We start from the raw sequence: 15763 nt of genomic DNA on the forward strand, positions 1-15763 counted from the left end.
ATTAGTTTATTCATTGGCATCCCACCATTTACTGAACCTTCCCATGACTATTTCCTCCATGGAAAAGTACAGTCATATTAGAATCACGTTACACGAACGCTATCGGTGAAGCGAAGGTTTTGGATGAGTATTAGACTAATTAAGAATGCAGGAAATTTATGATGGGATAAAGAATGTATTATAGTCCTTTTTGTCCTACAGTTTCGCCAACAAGAAATGCGTTTAAGACATAAATTAACCCGAGAAACATACGGCTTGAGCATTACAACTGGTTCGCGAATTAAAACTGAAATATCGCTCGTGATAATCAAAGAAATGCCAGGAATTGTGTACTATACATACATTTAATTCATTGTGCACATTTGGAATTATATCACATGACTACAAGACCCACTGACGGTGTGAATTTTAAACAAATATGTCGGGAAGGAAAAGCTTATTTGCTAAAATTTGAGAATCATAACATTGTCTTTTGTGGAAATTAATTCACGAAAGGTTTGGTTTTTAAGTAATTTAATAGCGCTGTTTTGAACTGCAGAGGTTATAGAGCTTCGAATGAGACTGAAAATGATAGATAGTGAGTACGGAATGATTCAGGAGAATGTGCTGTGGCTTCCCCCAGAGTGTTATACCGGTATTCGCTTGGACACACACTGTAAAAACCCATAAAAAGTTTTTGCCATCTTTACTGTCGGGAGGGGGGAAAGTCGCTCATAATAATTTGTTGGAGAGCTGCTTATCAGAATTGTGTGATGTAGAGGAAAAGGGAGGAATCATTTTGAAACAAGATCGCAGTTTACGAGGCGGAATAGCTCAGACTCTACGGCTTGGACGAAGGACTCGATTCCCGGCCGGAAAAGTTCTTTTTGTTCATCTTTGGGGTCCTTCCAGTCTCCTCTCCATTCGGTACAACATTTTCCCACAGGTTAAAAGAGCTTTTGATCATTCACTTGCAATGAACAGCGGGGTCTAGAAAGTGGAGATCTATCACAACGTCTCCAAGGAGCGGTGTTCAGATACACAGACAGCTTTACCTTTAAAAGTCATAACGCAATGGCGATTGCACGGTATGAGGGACGCACACGTTAGTCACGTGACCGTATTCCAGCTGGGACATAGGTTGTTGTCCTTGTGATGACAGTCTTTGCATTTGGCTGATTCTCCTTACCGAATGTCGCTCTACAGAGGTTGGTACTCCGTGTTCGGGAGGTCCCTGGCGCGAATCTCGGCCTGGACGTCCAAGAATGCACAATGGCAAACATGTTTGTCCGTCTGTCTCATCTCTGAAACTGTTTGACTGACTGTGATTAAATTTATACTGGCGAATTTAATTTTTTTGTACTTACCGGCTCAGTGTGGTTCGAAGGGTAATATGAAATATCTGGATACGATGTCGTTTGTTTACGTAGGACTGCTAGGTAGGTACAGTACATTATTATACCGTTATTTGGTGTAGATAAGAGGGCGCTTTTGCGTGATGAAAGTGGAAAAATATGTTGTTATTATGCCCCAAGAATAAAATACAGATAGAAGAAGAAAATAGTGTTGAGTAGTATAGTATTTGCACTGGAAAGAGAGAACCTAATAAGAACACGAAGAAGATTACTTAAGAATCGATACTCTTCACCGTATATTGTTAAGGCAGATAAGTTAAAGACAGGATAGCCGAGGGTGGGACACCTAAATGTAGACAGAGGGAAAATATTAAAAAGTTGACAGTGGAACCACGGTTCCGGAGAATTTAACGTAAATACGTCTATACGGAAAGGAAGTTTATATATTGGCTTTATTCTAAAAAATTCCTTTATACACGCTTTACAGTTGCGTAAAGTTTGATTAAAACATTGCTTAATCAACTTGAATTAGTTACGCCTAAGATGGGTCTGTGGTAGATGAATGTAATGTAAAGTAAAGTAATGTAATGAAATGTAATGTAAGGTAACGTAATGAAATGTTTTATAGGTAACAAAAATGCCGAGTAAATAGACGTTTCCTAGGTAACCATTGTAGTTTATTTGTTGATAAACAGATGAAGTTTCCTAGGTAACCATCTTATACATTTTCGTCACACTTTTTCGTCACATATTTTCGTCATAATTTTTCGTCACACTGTTTCGTGACACTGACCCTAAAATATAGACGTATTTACGTCAAAAGTGTCTTAGGCATACAGTTGGTATTAATAGTTTTTTACTCCAACCATCTTTCTGTATTCCACAAACAGAGCAATACGTTTCGGGATCCGTATCTGCCCCCTTCTTCAGGTGGAAGGTACCAGCACAATTGTGTCCATTAGAGTTTGCTAACCCCCCACCAATGCAAAAGCCTTTCTCTAACGAAAACAGTTATGTAGGCGGAAGCAGACAGCTCCCTAAATACAGTGGCGATGGATGCAGTCCGAAAACCTTTCAGTATTAACTACAATACACCACCGCCAGTGCCCTTCGAGTTGAAAGTTCTAAAGTTGTGACGTGATCAGAATAGCGGTCACAGTTGAGGTTCTGTAATTGTAGCGAGTGTCTCGTCAACAAAGTAATTACGAATAGTCTGTAGCAAGGACGGTGGCCTTTTTGAAACACTGGAAGTACTGAAGAAAATCACCAAGACCGGACTCATTTTTACAGTGCCTTGTTCCGAAATCCTAGAATGTCTAGCATTCTCGGCGAATTCACATTGACTGTCGTGTTATGTGTTTCTTGGAAGCGTTGTCACCAGTTCCTGCTGTTGTCAAATAGGCCTACACCTTCCCCCCCCCCCCCCCGATGGTGATACGCCACTGCTCCTTGTCGTCACATGGATGGAGCGCTGTGTTCGTCTGGGTAATAAAATTAATGCAAAGTCCCTCGGGCTTATTTGACTTCGGAATTCGTTGTGACTGCAAATCATGGAATTGTCCCAACGCTAGAATTCGTTATAATTTCATCTGACTGTAAACATTAGCACAAACATCGGTTCAGTGCAAAATTGGTATTTGTATAATGGCATCAAACTAAATTTAGGTTAAACTACGATTGTTATATTTCACTCGTAAGATAAACAGTATTTATTTAAAAAAGAGAGAGCAGGGGAGAAGCCAATATCGTGAACCAAATGCGAATTGTCATTAATAATCTGATTGTGGCAGGTAACATTCACCCACTGCCTCCATCATCAGGGCGATTCTTAATATAAAGATTTCTGTCTTCTGGGTTGTTGCGCTGTGTAGTCTGGTCGATGTTAACCAACGTTTCGGAGGTCATACTGCCTCCATCATCAGGGCGGTCATTTTCATGCGTTTACTATGTCTTAGACAGGGGACATTTTGTGAAGTGATTTTTGGTTTACTGTGGATGTGATCCCAATTAGGATTTCAATCTGCTACTTTCCGAGTACGAAGCAAATAACTACAGTTGGCTGCCCTGTTTTGTTTTGAATCTTATTTTGGCTTTCACAGAGTTTGTCTAGTTTTTGCATATCACCCAACGAAAAAGTATGCAAACTATTAAGCAAACCACTACATGGCAACGTTAGCATGAATATGTGTAGAAACAAATGGTTGGTTCTTAGATTATTTACGCCGTTTCAGCTGTAGAGGTTAAAAAGCTAGGAACTAAGTGGAAAGATTTCACGAATGTCGAGATAATAATTGTTTGGAGAGAATAGGTATGTGACTCTATCTGTAGCAGCATTTGTCTAGAGACCGACCGTAGCCTGAAATCAAACTAGTTTAAGAAGTGGTCTATTCTCTGCAGATTTATTCAGCATTAAACATGTCACATAACCTCAAAATTTAGCGTCGTCGTCATCAAGTCGGGCGTTAGTGCTCTGCCTTGGGACTTTTTTTAAAGACGTATGCGGCCTAGCGGAAGGGCAAGGGAATACTGAGCGCCCCCCCCCCCCGCCCCAGGCCAAATATAAGATAATTAAAATAGTTGTTAAGTTATGAAGGAAACTCAGGGACGTAGGGGTATGATGGTGCACAGGCTTGGCTAAAAGACGTTTCCTAAAGGATAAGGAGATTAGGCTAAAAATACTTTAACGTCGTTATTTCGGGGTGAAACTGGCGATAGGAATATCGACGCAAGCGCACACTGTCGTTTCCCCTCCAGCGTGATATCCGTACTGAAGACAGTCAAATCGCACAGTTGTCCCAGTGAAGGGAGTAAGCCGATGGTGGTGAAGCTCTGGGCTGTCTGACGTCACACACCTTATCAACACATGAATGTGTACTTGAACTTTAAAATTACGTGGATAATTCCTGATCGTTATGAAGTGGAAACAGATGGGGACTACATGTTGTCAGCGTATTTTCTGCTTATAATACACGAAAAATATATTCCGAATGTGCTGATAGGGTACTGTACCCATGAGTGTGTTGAAGAATGAAGTCAGCTGTGTCCCATGTTATATAAATAAAACGAGCGTACAAATCTCCTGAATTTGACAGTTTGTGAGAAACCATGGGAGTCAACCAGTCGGCACGTGGTATTGAAAGAAGCACGTTGGATGAGGAAGGTCAGTATTCTCTTACTATTTTGTTTTTGTAATTGCAGAAAGTTTATTAATTTGTTGTTAGATTAAGTTATTGAGAAAATTACATAACGAAGAGCTTCGTAAGTCCCCTTACTTTCATGTTGTTCGAACTATTATAACAGGAAGGGTGAAGTTGGCTGGGAATGTGACTGCATGTAGGAAATCATAAATACGTACGTATAATTGCATGAAAAGTAGAGTATCCCATGAGAGGAATGGACTTAGATGGGAGGATAATGTTTAAAATATTTACATGCCAAATATTTTATTTAAATGCTGGGATAGACGCCTGTCATTTAATAAAATAATAATCAATAGAAAGCCACTCACACGTACTTCATAACTACGAAATCGTCAGAATGGGACGTGTGTATGAGAAGTTCTAAGAGACGCATCCTGTCCGTTGAGCCACTCATGATTTCGTTACGTGAAACGGGACTGTTGTACATTATATTATGAAGTGGGAAATGGGAAATATTACCTAAGAACGATGTTTGTGATTTACTTAAGCATGTATTTGAAGTAAGTTTGTTGCTTTCGTGAAATCACGTAGCTTACGTTGGACTATGCCTATGTCTTAGATAGGTTGGTTTCTTGGTTCATTTGTATTGTATAATTATGACTTTTTCTACATCCTATTGTCATCTGACTAACTTATGGATCCATGGAATGTAATAAAGATGTATGTATGTATGTTTTGTCACCTTCATTGACTACAGAATGTTGTATGACCATCTAATATTGCGGAAGGAAGCAGTCAAGGACTATTTTAATGAGCGTGGTAACTAACGAATACCTCCAAGAAACTTTTACTGGCCGGTCTTTGGGCCTGGATTTGAATTTTAGAATATCACCACGTCACTGGGGTGGGAAAACCATAAATGAATATAAAATGTTGGTGGTGACCACCTTTTTGAAGGCGGCTATTCGGTAGACCACGGATTTTAGGGGATAATATTGAGATAGTTACTGGGGGAAATTAATCTCGGACCCGGCACTGGCTGGTGCTTGAGCAAAGGTAGTTGGAAATGGTTATGAGGATGTGAGGTGGATGGAACTGACCTAGAACCGTTTTCAGTACCGGGTTCTGATATTAGTGGAGTTTAACCTCCTTGTTATGTTATCAGTGAATGTGATATTGTATATGACGCGTACAAGTGCCTCATTTTAGAAACTTGTGCGACAAATAATTTTAAAGGCTTCGTGTAATGTTATGTAGAATATTATCCTCCCATCTACGCCTAAGTCTTCCTAATGGTCTCTTTCCTTCCGATTTTTTTTCACCAAAACCTTGTATGCATTCCTATACTCTCCCATGCGGGCTACATGCCCTGTCCATCTCATCCTCCACGACTTAATTAGTTTAATACAACTTATGAAATTCCTCATTATGCAATTCTCTCCAGCCTCGCAGTAATTCGTCCGTCTTTGGCCTAAATATTCTCCTCAGCATCCTGTTCTCAATCGTCCTCAGTCTAGGTTCCTACCCATACAAAACTACAGGAAAAAATCATGGTTTTGTATATTTCGGTCTTTAAGACAGCAGACGAAAGACGCAAGATTCTGAACTGAATGGTAGCAAGCGTTACCCGAATTTAATCTGCTCTTAATTTCCTCATGAATCAAATTTTGATTTGTTACCTCCGCTCCCAAGTACCTGAACGTTGCCAAATTTTGAAAGGATCTATTAGCTTCCTCTGTGTTTAATTTTGCCCTGCGTTCTGGTGACGAGACATCAACATATACTTTGTTTTATGTTTTTTCTTCTAGACCAATATCCTTACTAGCATCAATTAGATTTTATGGGATTTTCATTGTGGTATTTATGTTATCCGTCATTAGATTTACATCATTAGGATAGACCAGAATCTGATGTGCCCCATTCAATTCCAGTCGAAACTGGTTTTCCTGGATCTTTCTAATTGCATATTGTAAAGCAAAGTTGAAAATCAACGGTGATAATGTGGGTAACGAGATAAAGAGATATCGAACTTCATATTTTAACCGAATACGAAAATGAAGGACACAGTCGCAATTAGATTAACCACGTTGAAATAATAGAAGATGGAAGGATGTGATGTATAGCTGATCGGCAGAATATTTAATATCGCTGTTGAAGCCAGTGACAGTAGACTTTTTTGATTAGGTGATCGCCACGTTATGCATATGACGTCCTTTTAAACTTTTGAACCAGTTGAACGATTTTCACGCAACTTGGTATGAACGTTTTGCCATTGGAGGCCACCCCCAACTTCATACTTGCTTTTTCCTGCGGTCAGTAACAACAACATGGCGGACAGCAATATGACAGGCATGAGAACTTTTGAGTGGGACTGACATTAACGCCACTTAATACAGGATCTTGAAATACCGTATAGCAATTAACAGAGCTCTAAAAACATGAAACTATGTTACAATTTTTTGTGAATTGTAAGCCAGCAATATGTCCTACCGTGCGAACATCTGTTTATCTTCACTTTAAAATTTAACAGCGATAACTCATGAACGACACCGCCACGGTGGTCTAGCAGTTAGAACGCTGGCCTTGTAATCCTGGGGTCTCGGGTTCTATTCCCGGCGGTGCCCGAATTTATAACTTGTGTTGGGTAAGGCCGTGGTCTAGGCAACACGGAGTTTTCCTCCGTGGCATCCCAACAATTACTCCATTCACACACAGAAGAAGGCAATGGCAAACCACTACTCGATCATCTGCCAAGAACGTATATGAACATGTCCCAGTCCGAGAAAAGGATGGGAGAATCCTGTTCATATGGAACTGTCGTCAGACAGAACACTAAATAAAAAATAATAACTCATGAACTTTTTGTATCAGGTATGTGAAATTTGGTATGGATGTAATCATAAGCATGCATACTAATTACATTTGAAATATTGTGTAATTCAATTATAAACGCTGCCACAGTAAGAACTTTGAGTACTGAATATAGACGAAATTTAATTTTACTAATAACAGTAATAACAATAATAAATTATATGACTTATTTAGAATTTAAAAAGTTATAAAACAGTGTGGCCCGGCTGGGAATTCAATCTTATGAACATCTGATCACGAAACACGCTGTTCCATGAGGCAAATTACATTCTACTGTTGGATTATAAATTATAAATACTGACATGTAACATCAACAATACGAAGTTTGGACTAAATCCACGCGGTAGGAAAGTATGCTTTATGATTTCTGTCTGGAACTCCTTGTGTAGTTTAATAACAGGCAAACCTGCATTAAATATAAATTGTACTTTTCATTTGGTGAAATTTGATAAGAACGTTTCTGTTTGACTAAAGTAATTATGTTGGCGTTTGTAGTTTGGACGTGGAGAAATGTGCGTGTTGTGACTCACTTTGTCTCCGGGGTGTTTCTTTTTTTACCCTCCCTGTGTTCAACAGGTGCTGCAGAATTATAATGTTTTACAAGGCGTTAATGAGAAACCGAGACGTACTAAGGAGCCAGACGACTGTGAAGACCAATATTTACGTCTTAAAAACATTCACCGTTTATACTGTACATTTGAGTTTTCCGAAAGATTAATTCTGTGTCATTAATTACTTTGTTCGTTGTTTGTTTGATTTTTAATTGAACTTTTAACTTATAATAATACATTTAATTTTTATTTCCAGTGAACTTCGACCACTTCCAAATTTTGAGGGCGATTGGGAAAGGTAGCTTTGGTAAGGTAAGTCAGAAAATGACGTCACTTTTGTGCGAGACTGAAAAATACTTTTCCTTGCAATAAATGTTGTGTTGTCTGTGAATGTGTTAAATCTCACACAAATATTAATACTTACCGCTATGAAAATCTCATATCAATGAAAGTGCTTTGTCAAACGCACAGCTTTGGGGCAGATGCTTGACAGCAGTAGGTTCGAAAATATTTTCGATGGCGCACAATTAATAGCTATTAAACTAATGACTTTCTCGAAGTCACTGACTTTAAGACAGTTTTACACACGATAAAACACTTGTTATATGGTTCTCTGTAAGGTTTATTTATTTAAGGGATTATTCTCTTAGGTGAATACTTTGTGAGATACGCACAAAACTACATTTAGTTGCTTAAGCAATGCCGACTTTCAAATAAACCAAAGTGAATTAAATTTGTACATGGCAAATTAAACTGGTATATGCGTAACAGAAGTATTGTTTTCTGAATTTCGTCAAAATCTGTCAAAATACTTCTAGTAAAGCGATTTTAAAGATTAATTAAAGTGGGTAAAACAAAGTTTAATGGTTGTAAGAGACAAATGTTATTTGAAAAATTTATCAAAAAGGAATCACGCATGTAAGTTAAAGCTCATATCTTAAAGTAAAGTTGCCCTTAAAATGAAACGTTGTTAAACGATATTACAGTGGCTAGACCGTACAGGCCTACTACACCGAGTCTGAACGAAATCTGTCAGGTAGACGCTGGTACATACTTGCAGATAAACGGGTACAAGGAATTCTCGGTGGTCTTTCTGATCTTGGGATTTTGTTTTGTGTGCATATTCAGAATAAACGCATTACTTAAATGTTTATTACATGTTCATAATTTTGTCTTCATACAGATTTATATTTTGAAACATCGACATCAAAATTTTTGGACACGGAAAATCATTGCTTGAGAGTTGAAGCTGTTTAAAATATACTGCTCTGTCCTATCCTTTGTTTGTACATTCTGAACAACCCACTGTAAGGCAGTAATTTAAGAGGAGTTTGTACATCCTATGCTTCGCAAGAAAGTGTGTATCTGACTCTGTTTCGCGATAATCATAGACTTTACTTACTAATAAGTTTATGGTAATTAAGGTTCGTCCTAAGTAGTTACTTTTGTTATCAGTCGTGCAGCAGGAGATCTTCAGCTTATCTTAGGCGGTTCTATGGAGACGCCCAAATATTTTAGTGAGAGAGGAAATTATTCTCACATGAAAATTAATTTGCTGATAGGTGTGGCCGATTCTTGCCAGTTCATTACGTTATTAGAGAAATTGGAATTTAATAAGGTGCCGTGGGATTAACTAGACGTACTTAGTCATTAAGGGAAAGATTGGAACAGAGGCTCTATATTACCGGAACTCTATCAGTTCATTGTCTTATCAATATTCACTAGTTCTAATGGATTCGGTGGTTTGTATTACCATTGCTGTCTGTAATCACTCGAACACAGCTTCGAATCTAAGTTGGGGCATAGATGTTTATTCGCTTTTGTTTGTTGTCCTATGATGCTAGATGTCTTACGGTGGTCTGATCCCCCATCCAAGGAGTCCTACCTATTTTAATTAATAACAAAATATTTAATTCTAGGCAGAATTGTGCTGAATACACAAGAAGTTTGAGATTTGAGAGGACCAAGAATGTATTCTGTAGAGGCTTCTACTTTTATATTGAATTAAGGAATTAGATTTGAATGTGTTTCTGTTAGGTTTAATAAATAAATAAAGTTGTTTAGGAGGACACAAAGGGAACAATAAATTGCGTAATCTGTAAATTCCTTAGACCCATTGCCTTCGTTTGGCCGTACGCTGCTGGGGTGGTTCCTGTGTCGAATCCCGCTCGGGGTATGCATGTATGTTTGTATTTATGTATATTGAACTGTCGCGGGCCGTATGAGGTTCGTGAACCGGACTTTACCAAAATATGCTGAAGGTTGTGTAAACAAGCGAGCCTTTGTAATGGAGGTTGGGGCGCCGTGGCAGCGACGCCAGATAAACATGGCGCCGTCCGTGCGACAGGAAGAGGATTAACAAGTTTGAAAAGGCGGGAAGAATAACGAACTACCGAGAGTTCGGTCTGTACACACATAGCCTGTCCAATCCTTCTAAAGTATCATTACGATGACACAATGATTCTGTTACTGAGGCCTTAAAACAGCTACTGAAAGGCAATAAAAATATGGGGAAGGAAATTTGTTGACCAGCTAAACGACCATTAGCTGTCGCTGAGGAAGGGCCCTACTCAATGGAGTCACTTCGATTAGGCATCAACGAAAACTTTGTGGCGAAAGAGATATATAATAATAATAATTATGTTACGAATGGGGTAGAAACTACAAGAGCTGGGGGCGGGGCGCTGCGCGGACCGAAATTGTCGTAATAACGAAAAGAAGAAAATACGTAATGCAAAACAAATTAAACTGCGAGCAACGTTTCTAGAGGGGGAGACGAGAAAATAAATCTTTCTCTCAAGAGTGCTTATTGCCAGTAAGCAGCTTCACAATTTGTGCTCGGCACGTAATATTGTTAAGGTAATCTAATGAGGGCAAATCAGAGTAGGGGATTTGCAGAAATACGTACCTGTAGACTTGTAACTTTTATTGGAGAACCCCGGGGGAAGGATGATTAGGTGAAAATGGGAAGTGAATGCTGAACGGAAGCATGCTTAAGAGGGCTCGGCTCAATAAGTAGCCTGTTTTTTCTTTATTTTTGAGCTGTCTCTAACTGGCCATCTGGCTGTTGAAGCAGCACACTAATAATAAAGAATTTGATTATTATTATTATTGCTATTATGCGTTCTTTGCACTAAGCGCTTGACTGGGCTGGTATGTCTGTCCGTCCGTCCGGTCAGTTCAATTCGAGAACCACTGGACGGATTTGGATGAAATTTTATATAGAGGTTTTGCTATTGTACACGACCTCAGAATCTTATTTTGAATATTTTATGAGCGGTAATGAGAAAATTACGGATAAAGAAAGTTGTGAGGTAGACACTGAGGTGCTGCGATCTGGTGGCTAAAGTGGGGACTACCGAACAAGGAGGGAACTAGACTTCTAAATGCACGTTGCAAGGAACGCATGAGGATATTATGTATATTCCGGTACAGAATAAATTTTCCGAGTTTAGGTTACTCGACAGATGGGAGATAAAACTTATTGTTCCACGTTGTGAAAGCATACGTATCCTTAAAGGAAGGTGTTTTTAATGAGATATATATATTTTTTGTTATGTAGAATACTAAGTTTGTGTACTTTGAGCCACTTTTTAGAAAATTAATAAAGTTATATGTAAGCTCCCGTGTAAAGTAGAGGTTATATTACATCGATACTGATAGACTTAAAATTCGTCTGACTACTTTCAATTTGAAGCTCCAGATTTTTTTGCAGTTAAACCATTGTATTGAACAGTCGTAGAATAAGTCTATGAATTTGTGTAACGTGGTACCATAAACTATAGAATAGCTGAAAATACTGTATTTTCCTGTCTGTGTTTCTTAATTAGTCTGTCCAACATTGTGTTCTCCAAGACGACCATTTCCACTTAGACGTTATGTTACAATACGTACGATACGTTGTGGTGTTGATCTTGATTGAAATCGAAATGATCGTACTAACTTTCTCGTAAATACTACCAAAATCGAACTTGTTTGTCCACATTGGTCCAGCGGCTCTCCAGTTGGAACGAGCCGGTAGACAAGAGGTATGCACCAGGTATTGGTTGTGAAGCCTGAGGGGAAGAGACCCCTGGGGAAACCTAGACGTAGATGGGAGGATAATGTCAGGCGGGATCTATGGGAGATAGGAGTTGAAGGAGACTGGATTTTGTTGGCCCAGGACAGGGTGAGGTGGAGGGCTTTGGTTAATTCGGTGATGAACCTTTGGGTTCCGTAAGCCATCTGGTTGGTTGGGTCCACTATTTGGGAAACCTGAGGGGAAGAGACCCCTGGGGAAACCTAGACGTAGATGGGAGTATAATCTCAGGCGGGATCTATGGGAGATAGGAGTTGAAGGAGACTGGATTTTGTTGGCCCAGGACAGGGTCTGGTGGAGGGCTTTGGTTAATTCGGTGATGAACCTTCGGGCTCGGTAAGCCATCTAGTTAGTTATCTTATCTGCATTGTTTATCCTGAGCCAAATGGAAAATGTGAAATTTGAGGTTTTCACGGCGTTGAGAATGATGTTGTTCAGGGTTTTAGCGCCGTGTAGATTCAACGATAGACACTAACGTTTCGGAGAAGTATACTGCTTCCATCTTCAGGACTGAAGTAGCGAAGAATCGCCAAAACCCAGAAGATAATCAGATGGAAGAGAATGTGAATGTTCAGCTGGATAGGATGTGGAAGGAAGCATTACTTTACCATTTTAAGACATCAATGTGGCATTTGTTTGGAGGAGCTGAGGAGATCCAAGGACACATGTCAAAGAAAGTAGCAAGTCTCCAGGCTAAGACTCGAACTTGGGACCCCCGAATACGAAGCAATATTGCCAAACGGTTAAAGCACGATGTTTGGCGTTTTTCTGCGTCGAGAATAACAAGGATACATAATTTATATTTTAGGGATCGCTTTCGGCGAATTCCTCGTGTTTGTCCGTCAATACTGTAAACACAAACTCATCAGCACCTTTAACACTCAGTATGAACAGTATGCCATAGTACTTATATGAACACCTAGCATGGCGATCGCGTGAGGTGGGAACAAAACTAGCCCCCTGTAATTTAAAACCGTAAAAGTTTTTGAGTCATTCAATCATTCTGCTATTGAGTTAGATAGACAGTCATTTGTTGTTGAATCAGTTCGGTTTCGTTTCAATTTCGACGGGTTGCACGGTTCGTTTTGGTTTCAATTTCAATGGACTGCACATGTGCTTTGTCCCGGATTTACATTTAAATGACTATTTTGGGAACACAGTTTGCTGGATCAGTTGCACAGTGAGAACATAACAACGCGTACACTGTTTTGAGGAAATCTATCTAGGCTTCAAAAGCATTGTAACGTCTTGGTGCCTTTAAAAGTTGTACCACAACATACAACTGTCTGCGTCTGTTTGCCCATTTGTTTCTTTGTATTTCCTTTCATTGTTTTCTCGTTCATTCTTACGTTCCATTAGAACAGGGGTCGGTAACCTGCGGCCCGTCGCCCTGCAAACTTTTTGAGTGTCCCTTAACATAGTTTTCGAATTACCCAGTCCTACAATGGCAAACGTTTTCTGCTATCGAGGAACACCGATATAATATATACATATTATGTAAGCGAAAAAACAAATATTTGCAAAAAAACTAATTAGACAAAAATGTTGTACGTAAAGTTACAATCGCGTTATTGCACAAAGTTACATTGCTCCGCTGTTGAAACCATACGAAGTTTAACAAAAAAATATTAAAATTGTTATAGTATTAATAACATGGTTATGAAACATGGTATCTTACCTTGAGGGAAGAACTTAGGTTACAAGTATCTGAAAAAAAGGTACTCAGGAAGATACTTAGATTTAGGAAGGATAAGTGGGGAAATTAGAATAATACATAACGAGGCTCTGCTTGAATTGTACAGGTCACCTAGAATAGTGAGGATAGATGAAATCTAAGAGGCTGTGATGGAATGGGCATACAGCGCACATGGGGTGAAAAGGCAAGGGATTATATAATCCGTGGCGTAACAGCCCTCTGATAGCCAAAGCCGACTAGCTGGCTCCTGGCCTCAGGTTCACATGCAAGGCAAGGAATGCATACAGAATTTTGGTGGGAAATCCTTTTGGAAAACGACCACTTGGCAGAACAAGAAGGAGATGGAAAGATAATATCTCCTGGTGAGGTGGGCTCTGAGGGTGAAAAATAGATGGAGCTGACTCCGTTGGCTGGCTTTGGTGTTGTCGGTGTTGGACCTGCTGGTTCTGCTACCAGGGAGTTAGAAGTTTTGTAACATTTACAATGGCTAATGAAATCAAGTGAAAGGTTAGCTAACGTCTTCACAATAAATTTATACAATATTTTTATTTTCCGTCTATACACAAACTTAAAATAATGTTGTTTAAAATTATCTAAAATTATAACATTCTCAGTAGACACTGCATCTTGTTACATTTTTTGTATCGACGACATGTTTCAATGCAGTGTCTACTGAGAATGTTATAATTTTAGATAATTTTAAACAACATTATTTTAAGTTTGTGTATAGACAGAAAATAAAAATATTGTATCAATAAAACACAAACATGATGCAATTAAGATATAAAAAAACCCAATAAATTTAGTTGTGTGGAAAAATACAACTATTATCCGTTTATGCGTTATTTGAACGATGTGCCTGAAGTGAAGTCGTAAAGGGATGTTCATGTCTAACTGTCCATCCATTTGTCTGTCTGTCCGCATGATTCAACTCGTAAACCGCTGGATGGATTTGGATGAAATCTGGTACGGACGTTACGTTATTTGGGACTTCCGGACCAGATATTTTTCCAGTAAATGTGTGTCCACTTTAGGCCAATTTTCTTGCAAAAAGTTTTAAAGAAATTATTTTGTGATGTATTTAACGTGCTTCGAAGTTGTTACAAGGTGGTCAGATGCACGAGATTTTACTGTGCGGAAAAGAAAAAAATACTCATCTTCAGCACTGAGTCCATGTGAGAAGCTGTAGGCCTATTCAGTTTACGAGTTTCCACCTTACGTGCCGTTTTCCATGAACGCAACCATCGTTTAAATCGGGGTATACTATGTCTGTATTTATATATTGCCCTGATATCCTGGGCATTTGTCTACAATTTTTTAGACATCCATTCTTCTCATGCCTTCCAGCTTACTTTTTATTTGGATATAAGTTTCTATCCCTATCTTATTTCATAAGCCGATTCATTAAATTAATTTTCCCCCCGCTCAATCCGTCTTTACAATGCATATGTATTCTTCCCACTTGCATAAAGTCGTCTTGTTACGCTTTAATTAGGCCTATATGTTTTATAGCCTCATTTTATCAAATTGTAGTTTTGCTAATAAAGGTAATATTGTTCGCAATCCCCACCTATACTTCATATTTGATTTTAAATTGTAATTGGTTCTCCGAATTTTATTTATTCGATATTCATTATTAACCCTTTGAAGCCGAAGCTCGTCTTCATAATATTTACGAATCCAGACCGTACCGCGAAGAAAACACTTCACCTCACCATTACGAAAATCAGCTGGTTAACCCTTTGAAGCCGAAGCTCGTCTTCATAATATTTACGAATCAAGACCGTACCGCGAAGAAAACACTTCACTTAACCATTAGAAGTCGAATCAGGCGGTACCACATAAGATTTAACAAAAGAACATCCCGGTCAAAGCCTTAAGAATTCTGTAATTAATCAGTCAATCCAACTCTTCATCTATACACCCATTCATTATCCATTTACCAGCTCCTTGTTTCAGTTGATTGACTTTCACCTTTTCCGATGTTTTTTATAATTGCAGTTGTTATTTTCTCCTTGATGATCCAAAAATATTTCGCAGTTTACCACCAATAAAATGATTCCTCTCTGTCTTGAAATTCAAGTCCTTCATGT

General features: G+C 38.8%; 1 protein-coding gene across 6 annotated transcripts in view; it reads left to right on the top strand.

Moving 5' to 3' along the window:
• The window catches only part of LOC110832427 (serine/threonine-protein kinase 32A), a 69315-nt gene that overhangs the window by 419 nt on the left and 53133 nt on the right, over positions 1-15763 (top strand). Inside the window, exons 1-3 of one of the 6 annotated variants that reach the window (XM_022069408.2) lie at positions 86-1418; positions 4427-4494; positions 8153-8208. In XM_022069408.2, the coding sequence (XP_021925100.1) occupies positions 4440-4494; positions 8153-8208 (111 nt within the window). In that variant the 5' untranslated portion in view covers positions 86-1418; positions 4427-4439. Of the gene's footprint in view, positions 1-85; positions 1419-4124; positions 4495-8152; positions 8209-15763 lie in introns of those variants that run through there. The other 5 variants (XM_022069407.2, XM_087350609.1, XM_022069409.2 and 2 more) reach the window with 5 other exon arrangements.

The sequence above is a fragment of the Zootermopsis nevadensis genome, unplaced genomic scaffold (genome assembly GCF_977971745.1).
Source record: "Zootermopsis nevadensis isolate Lab colony 2312 unplaced genomic scaffold, Znev_1.0 Znev_ptg000017l, whole genome shotgun sequence".
Taxonomy (NCBI): Eukaryota; Metazoa; Arthropoda; class Insecta; order Blattodea; family Termopsidae; genus Zootermopsis; species Zootermopsis nevadensis.